At 39.4% G+C, this 11,200-nt stretch overlaps 1 protein-coding gene across 2 annotated transcripts in view; it reads right to left on the bottom strand.

Annotated features, from left to right (window-relative positions):
* Positions 1-272: 272 nt before the first annotated feature.
* The window catches only part of CCNYL1 (cyclin Y like 1), a 48,682-nt gene continuing 37,754 nt past the window's right edge, over positions 273-11,200 (bottom strand). For both annotated transcript variants that reach the window (XM_056111600.1, XM_056111599.1), the window contains 3 exons: positions 9,563-9,729; positions 5,981-6,143; positions 273-4,114 (listed from right to left, as the gene is read on the bottom strand). In XM_056111600.1, coding sequence (XP_055967575.1) covers positions 4,004-4,114; positions 5,981-6,143; positions 9,563-9,729 — 441 coding nt within the window. In that variant the 3' untranslated portion in view covers positions 273-4,003. The remainder of the gene's footprint in view (positions 4,115-5,980; positions 6,144-9,562; positions 9,730-11,200) is intronic.

Here is an 11,200-nt window from a genome sequence, read left to right as displayed (position 1 = left end):
ATGACAGGCTATTCAAAGATGCCACCTAGTATAATATAACACTAAGTATTGTTGCCAGTGATCTAAACGTAACGAATTACCTTCAGGTTGAAAGGAGTGAAAACCAATAAACAGAAAACTGACATCTCAAACAAGAAGCAAGGTTGAAACCAACTTATCTATGTGAAAATGCTTTAAGATCCCACTATCAGAAAACACTGAAAACATTAGTTAGGCAGAGCTGTAATGCTATGTAACTTATGGAGAAGTATTACAAACATACTGACCATATTGTAATTAAAATAGAGTTTATTAGTTTTTCTTTTAATATAAACATAAGGAAAAAAAAACCCACTTAAGTCATAGCATTCATTTCAAAGTAAAACTGTAATCAATACTGGAATCATCTCCAAGCTCTGAACTCCATAAACAATGTTTTTGAGGTGGTAGATTGTAATATTTTATAACCATTATTTATCATGTCTTTTCAGAACGACAGAACCTGTAGCACTTAATCTGAAGCCTTCCTACACGGAGAGAAAAAGTATTCCTGGCCCAGTGATACTCTCTTTCCAGGCAGAATATCTAGGCTTTGAATTTCCCATAGTGGAGAACACTGATCTTTCATTTAAAAATTTTTAAATAATTTTTTTGTCACTGATCTTTTTGTAAAATTTCAAGTTGAACTGGATATTGTCACCAATCTCCTTGCACTTTAAAGCTGGAGGTAAGGGTTACTCTGGTTCATATGATTCATCACAAAAGGCAGAATTAGAGATGGGGCACCAGGTAGAACAGAAAAGCATTTCATGTCACCTACTTTCCGATCACCATTATGGTCCTGTTTCCTTTCACTTTATTATAATTGAACAAATTTCGCTGACTCAGAATCTTCCTTTACCAAGTTTAGAAAAATACATGGTGATTCACGTAGGTAAACAAAGAACTATTTTTTTTTAAAGAAGCTATTGAAACTGTGAATCTATAATAAATCCCTAGTCTTAGTGCCTAAAAACATGAAAATCATTCTTTGAATATTTCTTTTAAAGTTACTTTTCATAAGCTTAAAATACTGATTTAAATTTTTATTTTAGTCAATATTTGCCATGTTCAAAGAGGGGCTGAAACAAAAATTAAAGCCTTGGTATTCCAAACATAAAATACTGATTTTTTTTGGGGGGGGCCATACTTGGAGGTTTTCAGGGATTACTTTTTGCACTTGTTCAGGAGACCAATGCAGTCCCAAGGATCAAACCTCAGCCTCTCACAGATAAAGCATGTGTTCTTCCCACTGAACTCTCTCTCCAGTCCAATATTAAGTTTAAAAGAAATTTAAATTTTGAAACATGTTCTAAATTTGTGGCATTTATACTCTGCAGCAGCGTTCTGAAGGGCCATCATGAATATACTATATTAAAGTTTAAAAACTGCAGCACACTTTTGGGGATCCCTATATTTCACCACCTGCTTGTCACCACTGGATCACCACAACATTGGTTAGCATTCTCTTACTACACTTTACAAAGAGTGTGAAACAAAGTGCATTAAAATATATCAATACTGTGGGAATTTACTGAATATTGCTCAAGGTCAGTGACTAGAACCTTAGCTGTTTTGTTATTTTCGGCCACACCCAGCAATGCTTAGGTGTTACTTCGGGCTCTGCACTCAGGAATTACTTCTGGCAGTGCTCAGGGGACCTTATGGGGTGCTGGGAATTGAACCTGGGCCAGCCATGTGCAAGGCAAACACCCTATCTGCTGTACTATAGCTCCAGCCCTGATTCAGATCTTAGTCTTAAAGGAACCTTCCAGAAATTTGATTTAGTTCTAACCAAAATATTAAGCTGGAAAATACGTTTTAAAATGGTCCCCTTGTGGATATGCATTGTGTATGGTAAGGGTCAAGAAATTAAAGATCTAAGTATTTAATTTCTTGTAAAGTCAAATAACACATTAATATTAGAATAACCTATTAAATTCACATATCATTTAAAAAATCTACCTCTTTACTGCAATCACAATTCTAATTCCTGTTCTTTCATTTTCTTTCCAACTGCTGGAAATCGTGAACTTACATTCCGATTTGAACAGTATGCCTATTAATTTCTTTCTTTTTAAATATAAACACCAGAAAACGCCAGAAAAATCACCAGAAAACGAGAAGCACCGTTATAGTTTTCAAGAAAACTGGCAGCATAGACCCAATAGAAGTAGATCATCAGAAACTAACACTTTGTGATCCCAAACATGCTGATATGCTAATTAAATACTACTTACAAAGAATCTGAAATGTGTTACTCAGCAGCTTTTTGGCTTAAAATGATCGCCAAGAAAATTAAGCCAAACATGGCTATCTGGATAGATGTCTTGACTACAATATATACAACTATTTCATAATAAAAATTATATACACACCTTCCCATAAAATTCTGGGAAGTGAGTTAAGGTCATAGCTGTAAAAAGAATCTTTAACGCAGAGGTCAGAAACTATAGCCCATGGACCAATCCAGACTGCTTCCTAATTTTTAAGTAAATATTCATGGAAACACAACACACCCATCAGTTGACACACTACCGGTGACTAATCTCTGGCTGCAGTGGTGGAGTGAAGAAGTTGCAGCCGAGGGCGTATCATCCATAAAGCTGCAATATTTACTATTCAGCCCTTTAGAGGAAAGGTTCGTTAGTCCCTGTTATAACTGCTGGAAAAACTTTGCTGTGTTTAAATATGGAACCAGTCACCTCCACCAAACTATGTGCATATCAATGAAAGATTATAGGATTCACCCTTTTAGAAACCCTTGATTCAATAAAGCAAATAGTCAAAAAGGAAGTAAAGATATATTTGATTTAAAAAATAAATATTGCCAGTAGTGACTAGCAGCTTCAGTGACAGGGTATGCTGAAAAATCCTTCAACAATAATGCTAGACTGTCAGTTCCTACATACTAGTATTAAGAGCTGTAAAGAATCCCAGGATTTGAGGGTAATAGTGCAGTGATTCTAAAGGCATAGGCAGCAATAAGGCGAGGAGGGGAGAGAAAACTAGGAAAAACAATCATCGTTATTAGTGTCTTTAAATTCTATGAATTTAAACTACAAAATCTTAAGAAATTTCAGCACGGGTTGAGGATGTGGCTCAAAGGTGAAGTGCATGCGCACCCTCTTATGTAAGACCTGGGTTCAATTCTGGCACTGCAAAAATAAAAAAGAAATTCAGCATGGCCCCAACAGAAGTAGACAACAAATTGAAACTTTCCGTTTATAATTCCAAATACATTACTAAGCTAGTGAGTGTGCTGCAAAAAAGTGTGATGGCCAAGTGAGATTCAGCAGCTTTGTGGTAGGCTGATTGCCAGTAAGGACCAAACTATGAGGCTCAATGATAATCTTGGCAGGATGACCCCTTCAATACCTGTCAGTGCTACAGTCTGTTCCCCAGTGGCTTTAGTCATTAGAGTTTCATGTCTTGATAATACTGCATTGATTTTAAGAACATATGCAGCAATATTGAGGAAGGAGCAAGACACTAGGGAAAAAAAAGTTATATATTGTCTTTAAAATCTAAAAATTTAAGCTATTTATTAAAAAAACCTCACATAGTTTTACAGTTATCAGCCTACATAGTAAGCAAATAACTGCGGATTAGGAGCTTTTGCTTTGGAGTGGCTTTTGTAACCGCTTACATTAAAAGGACAGAAGAGTGTGTGTTGCATTGATAAGGTTCCAGTCTTTCCTACGAGCATAATCCATGCTGTCCGTCTCTTGGTCTTTCCTTTAGAAGAAAATAACATTGCTGGTTTTAGAGGAGAAGTGATATTCTCCAGTCCTTGCAGATGAAGGACCATGTTACAAACCCTTATATTTCTCCTTTAAGAGAGGACAACATTAGGTCTCTTGAGTTCGAAGTCTTTCTTTTACGTGAAAAAACTAACATTGCTGGTTTTTGAGCAGGAGAAGTGATATTCTCCAGTCCTTGGAGATGAGGGGTTCTTGATGTTATGACCCATCGTATTTCTCCCTTAAGAGAGGATGGCATTAGAGCGCTGAATCCCAATGAAATTATCAGCACTGAAAGATCTTCTCATAGCAGCTCTACATAAGTCTTTGTTTTCACATAATCTGGAAATGGCCTAGGAAAGTCAAAGAGAATAAAGGTACGTTAAAAAAAAAAAAGTCTTCCAATCGTAAAAAAAAAGAGCATTGCAATTAGTCTCATGTCTGTACTACTTTATTTTGCATAGTGGATAGATGGAAATCTATTGCAAAGGAATGAGGTTTACTCTGTTGTAGGAATATTATTTCCTGCTGGTTCACTAGAGCAATATTCTTTAAGGTCTATGACTACATTGCTAAAACAGAGGAAAATATTTAGAATTATTTAAAAATTGGAACCCCAACCATGTCAATGGTTTTCTATAGGTTCTTAATCATAATATTATCCGTTTCTTACACAATTCTTCCTTAAAACATAATGAGTTTGGGAAAAATCAGTGTTTCTCAGCTATCAGAGTCTATCCAGTCTTCAGTTATTATTATAAACTCCTCCATGCAAATTCAAACAAGACATGCATGTGCCAAACTGCACCTTCAAAAGGCAGGAGAGCGCCAATGGCTACCACAGCACCAAAAGATGCTACTTCATTTACACATTAACAAAAGTAGAAAAATGTCTTATTCTAAAGTACAACACAAGGGCCAGAGGCAGTACAAGGATTAAGGCATTTGCCCTGCATGTAGCTGACTTGATTTAATCCACAGCACTACATATTGTACTCTGCACCTCTAGGAGTGACCCCTGGGCACTACTGGGTGTGGTCCAAAAACCCAAAATAAATAAAGTACAACACCAAGGCACCACAGAAAGTGTCCATCTTAAATATGATCATTTTGGTTGTGAATAATTTTGTGGTATACTCACCAAAAACTATAGTCAAAAGTCATAAGGATTAGCTTATTTTATATAAATGTTATTATTTATATTAAAAACCCAGTACTTTTCTATCTGAAACATATATTATTTTAAAATAATAGTCAGGCCAGAGAATAGTACAGTGGGTAAGGCGTCTGCCTTACATGTTGCCCACCTCAGTTCTATCCCTGGCATCTCATATGGTCCTCCAAGCACTGCCAAGAATAACCCCTGAGCATCACTGGGTGACCCAAAAAGCAAAATAAATAAATAACAGTGTTGTTGGCAGAGCCTGGCAAGCTAGCCGTGGCGTTATTCGATATGCCAAAAACAGTAACAATGGGTCTCATTCCCCTGACCCTGAAAGAGCCTCCAATATGTTGGGAAAGACAAGTAAGGAGAGTAAGGAGAGGCTACTAAAATCTCAGGGCTGGGATGAATGGAGACCTTACTGGCGCTTGCTGGAGTAAATCGATGAAAACTGGGGTGACACTGATACAGTGAATATTGTCTCAGATTAGCTATTTATGCTGTCTCACAAACTCAGGGGTATGAATTATTAAATATATCGTACAACAAGTAGGATGCTTTGCACATGGCTGACCCAGGTTCAATCTCCAGCATCACATTTGGTTCCCCTATGCCTAGCAGGAATACCCCGTAAGCACAGAGCCAGGTGTGAGCCCTGAACACAATGAGGTATGACCCAAAAACTATTAAATCAAAAAACCCACCAATGTGGATTTAAAAACTGAGTAAAACAGTTAAGAAGTGAATGGATTATGTATATAATTAAGAATTCAATAACAAGAAATTACTCATATACGGTTATACAGAAGGGCAGAAAATTAAATAGAAAACCATTAAGAACAAATTAAATTTGTTTGATTTAGAATATTTTGGATGATGGTCACTTGAGAGTATAATTTTTTTATAATGTGGAATCTGTAAAAGACAGGAAATATGATGCCAGAGGGTTAATAATCTCTTCAATGTGTTCAAATAAAGGCATTCCATTTCGCTAATCACTGCTTAACATGATTTAACCAGTGTTGGCTGTGGTGCTGACAGTGATTCACAGCCTTACCTCGAGATTCTGTGCTCTTTCTTTGCTAAGAGGAGCAAAGAGAAAGTTCAGGTTGTTGTCATCTCCCAAAGAACGAAGGTCAAAGTAGTATTTGGCATAAACACTGGCAGGAACATTGATATTAAATTGAAGTAGCTCCAAAAAATGCCTTTCCATCTCATTCCTGAGGGAGGAGGAGACAAGAAAACCACCACAGGACAATTTTAGTTAACTGGGCTATCTTCAAAAACATCATTCTGAGCAACAAGGATGGCTGTAAAATCTGTTCTGGACCAAAGAAAGACTCCCCAGCTGGATTAACGCACTAATGGTCCAACAAGGTCCAGCTCTCGGCAGACCTTTCTGCATCCCTGCACTCGGAGTTTAGGACCGGGGTGTGTGTGTGGGGAAGGGGAGGGTGACAGCCCTCAGATGCACTCGTGCTGCTGACTCGGGGCTCATTCTTCAGAGTTCCATTAGTGCAGCTGGACGATTCATGCTCCACGCTCGCTCACAAGGCCCCACTATAGTGATCAGATGAAAGGAATGATGTATGCTGTTTATTAGCTCTGAAGAACTTGCAGACATTTTTACCGGCGGATAACAGGAAGGGGCTTATTGAAGTAGAGAAGGGCCAACAAAAGGAGTGGGCACATCACCACGGCAACAAATGGATCCATCCAGAGCCAGCGCTATTACCTCTGAGGGAGGAAAAACTCTTGAGCAACAAGGATTCATCTCCAGTAAATAAATAAAGACGCGACATTTGATGGGGAACGAAAACCCTGCCCCCACCGCAGTGCACGGGGCTATGTCAAAGGGCATAATGCAAGTTTCTTTTCTTAATTTCCTAGGGGGAGAAACTGCCATTGACAGATAGGACAGGATGCGCTTCTTATACTCTATAAGGCAGGGAGATCAAGGAGAGTCGACTGGGCTAGACTATACCTACTTTATGGTTGGGACCGCGGTAGAGCTCTGGATTCAAACCCGACTGTGCCAAGCTGGGAAAGCAACATCAGCCTACCACCCCTTGCCAAGCCCTTCTCTCTCTCTCTCTCTCTCTCTCTCTCTCCCTCTCTCTCCCTCTCTCTCTCTCTCTCTCTCTCACACACACACACACTTGCAGTTTTTTAATAGATATAAAATTAAATCTTACTACTTTCAGTTAACTCCTTTAAAAAACTCTGAGAACATATTTGGCTTCTTGTTTTTAAAGTTTTTATGTTTCTTTTCCATTGACGAGATCGAAACAAATGCATAATGTTCTCCCATATGGAGAGCAGCCAGAGTATGAGGAGATGAGGCTTTCTCATTTTGCTGAACTTTAAACCCAATAGAACCTATCAGTGAAATTAATTTCCTGCTCATATGGCTATAAGTCTATAGAAATGTAAATCAGATAATGTTTTGATAATCAGCTAATCAGGACCTAATTTGCTAAAGGAATAAATGCACTCCACCATCCCTTTTGTATTTTCTCCTGTAATACATTTTAATTGTGTAGAAATACAGTGCTTCATAGGATTAACATGTCCATTAATAGAGATTTAATCACTGAAGAAAAGCATTATGCCTACAGAATATGCATCTTCTGGGCTTTTTGTTGTTTTATAAATGACTAGATGGCTGAATAGCATACCATGTACCAGCAAAGCAAGTTTTCTAAATAGCAGCTACTCAGTTTGACATTTTTTTTTGAAGAGTAATATATATGTCTGTATATGAAATAATAAAGATACAAAGATTTTAGAAACTTTCAAGAAAAAGGTGACAGACACCCATTTTTCAACTTAGAGTCAAAATGAGGCCATTACAAATTATAGCCCAGCAGCAGGGGGTGAGACAAGTGTGTATTTACCACTTAGTTGTAATGCTTTCCAGTTTCCAAAGATTACAAACAAAAGCAGCCTATTATAAACATAGTTCCCAGTGTTTTCTGTTTGGCCACAAAAGCACTCTTTAGGACTAGTCTTGTAGATCGACACTGCCACCAATCTTTTTGGGGTGCGCATCTGTGAAAGCCACAGCTTTCCCTGCATGCTCTCGGATGTGATAACTAAGTCCCAGCCACGTTAGTTGCGGGTTTGGAGAAAACGTCAGCTGCGATCATCGTGGGGGCCAGTGTTCAATCACAAATTTTCTTTCCTTCAAGGAATCAGCTTGGGAATTTATGACAGTGATGATCAAAATCACTTGAGCATCTTCAACTTTCACACTTGTTCTCAGCCAAAAGGCCAAGAAGCGATAACAAATCTAATTTTTTATTTCATTTCTTGGTTTGGTGGGCCATACGCGGTGATGCTCAGGGGTTACTCCTGGCTCTGTACTCAGGAAATCATTTCTGGCAGTGCTTGTGGGAACCTATGAGGTGCTGGGGATTGAAGCCAGGCTGGCCGCGTGCAAGGCAGGCGCCCTCCCCGCTGTGCTATTGCTCTGGTCCCTTCAACTTCCAACAGTGTTTCTATTCAGTTCAAATTTATTATTTGCCATCACACTGTTTGCTAAAATGGATGCCAGCAACACCACCACGGCCACTGAGTTCACACCATTCTCACCAACCATTCTCACCAAAAGCCACGCTGACAGCTTTGGCATCTTCGCTTACGGGTATCCTTTTAGTAGCTGCAACCATGCGCTTTACTCATTCTAAATGAAGGTCTACATAATGGGCAACGGCAACCAACACAAACTTTTGCCTCTGTCTCCTTCCATAATTTTTTTTTCCTTTCCCATTATTTGGATTCTCCGATGCTGCTCAATATAATCAAATGTTCTTCAGTATTTTCCTAAGATGAGACTCACAAGGACAATCTCACTGTAAATCAAAGAGTTGTGAGTCTGCCGAAAATAGCCTCTTGGGCTCATTCAGGCCCTGAGCCTCCAGGGCCTTCAGAGCAGCCGGGATGGCTGGAGAAAAACCCTTGAGAAGTTTGGTGCTTTGCCACCATCAGCATGCTGCCTGCCCTCTGTACAAGCATCCTCTAACTTAACTGGAGGCCCCACAAAGTGCTGATGTGGTTGCAGATTACCTACTTCTAGATACCTACAAATTAATAGGGGAGTGCACAGGAGAGTATGGGGAGCTGAAATCTGTAGGTGTGTTACTTTTGTTTTATAGCTTCTAGAACAATAGAATATCAAATAGAAAGGAAGAAAACCTGGCAAAACCCAACATACAATGTCTGACTCCTGCAGAAGCTATAACTTCTCTCTCGATAGCCTCGAGGCCTTAAGAACATTTAAACAGTGACCAAACACTTATTTCAAGGCCAGATGTGTGCCATTTAGAAGCAGAATGGAATGGCAGCTTAAAGAAATCATGAAAATAGTTCAGATAATATGTGGTTCTGATAATGAGCTTATAAAATCACCATAAAAATAATGTTTAAATTTATCAAACAGATTATAACAACATCCGAATTAATGAAGAGTATGAATTGTTAGATCGCTGCTAATTAGAAAAAAAAAAGGTGCTTTAATGCCTATTACAGTTCTCCATACGATGTTAACTCTTAAATTTTTTTTTAAGATGTAAACCTTATGGAAGCACATGAGGTTGAGAAAATGATTAGAAAGTTCACCCAAACCTTACAAACTCACATGTCTTCAACTGTAATGTCCTTGAGGATTTGGCAGTAGTCCACGTTCCAGACAGCCTGATCATCCCAAACTTTGGAGGCAAGAAGAATGGCTCCCAAAACTATTCTTTTCCAGTTAGTGGGACAAATGTCAATCTCCGCATACGTTAAAAGCCTTTCTAAGTAAACCTGCAAAAAGTAGAACACCTCTCTTTGATTTTAGTTCAGTTTAAAGGTAAAGGCCCTCCCGTTGATCATGGATTTGCTCGAGCGGGCCCAGTAACGTCTCCATTGGAGACTTTGTTGTTACTGTGTCTGGCATATCGAATACTCTCGGTAGCTTGCCGGGCTCTCCGAGAGGGGCGGAGGAATCGAACTCGGGTCGGCCATGTTGGCCGCTTGTAAAGCAAACGCCCTACCGCTGTGCTATCGCTCCAGCCCAGTTTAAGGGCTATGAAAAGAACTCTTAGGAAAGACAAATTTCATCTGTTTTGGGCATGCTGTTTATACTTTAGATTCCACTGAGACTACCTGGGCAGCCAAAGCCGGAGTTTTAAATTAGTGTGCTTCTTTTGACTATTGTGCTGCCCGGGTGAATTCCCAGCTCAATTTTGTTTGGTTACAGGAATGAATCTCAGCAAAGGGCACCCCAAAGAGAGGTACTGTGTTATTTCAGCCCTACTCAGAAAGAGCAGCATCTCCAGGCCCAGTGTTTTCAATACCTGAACGCCTGTGTATGCGCTGGACATGGTTGGTAGTTATAGAAATGACTTCATAGAATATCTGAAACAGTTAAGTTCTTAATTATACCGAGCACATTTTTCTTTCCTTTTCTCAGAAACTAGAGGTAGGAGCTTGAACTAAATAACTGGTGGACAAGAGCGCCTCCCAGTGGTTGATGTGGAGTACAGCAGGACACACAGTACAGATGGGGGCGCTGGAGGCCTGTGGTTCCAAAGGACTCAGTCAAATGCCCCCATTTCTAGTGCCTTTTTAAGGAACACACACACATACAAAGTTCTCCCCATATTCCCTGGTTTTCACTTCTCTATGGTCATTTCATAAGAATTCCTTTGTGAAATAGATAATCTGCAAACACTGAGCTGCATGCAAGTGTGGGACTCCTCTAAACTGGCCAGGCAGCTTCTGAGGTAGTTTCTTGATTTCTCTTACGTTCAATTAAACGTCAAGTATTCTTTGAAAACTACGTTCTGACAAAGAAAAAGAATTTGAACAAATCTTCATTTATCAGAATAGCATAAGGCTTACATGGTCTCTGAAATTTAACTGTTTCCAAAAAAAAAAAATAATAATTACTGCACATGATACATTCCTAGTGAAATTCTGCTCTCAGTCTCCAGTCTCTGTGCTCCCAGGCATCCTGAAAGCAAACCTTTCTATGCAGTCTAACTGTTATTGTATGGGACTCATTAGAGGGATTCCTACCACAAACTGGGGGTGCGTATCAATATGGACTGAGGCTCAGGCAATCACACCACCTTCCTCTGCTGTCGGCTCAACTGGCCATCTTCTCACTGAAGCTGACTCTTCTCTCAGTGAAGCCAACTCGTCCCACCACTGCAGAATACTGCTCCAGCAACGATCTTTCTGGACACTTCCCCCCTCCCTGACAGAGACTCCCCCCACCACGGAAGTGTTC

This window comes from Sorex fumeus, unplaced genomic scaffold (assembly GCF_029834395.1).
Source record: "Sorex fumeus unplaced genomic scaffold, SorFum_2.1 ptg000014l, whole genome shotgun sequence".
NCBI classification, from domain to species: domain Eukaryota; kingdom Metazoa; phylum Chordata; class Mammalia; order Eulipotyphla; family Soricidae; genus Sorex; species Sorex fumeus.
This window is presented reverse-complemented; position numbering and strand designations above follow the sequence as displayed.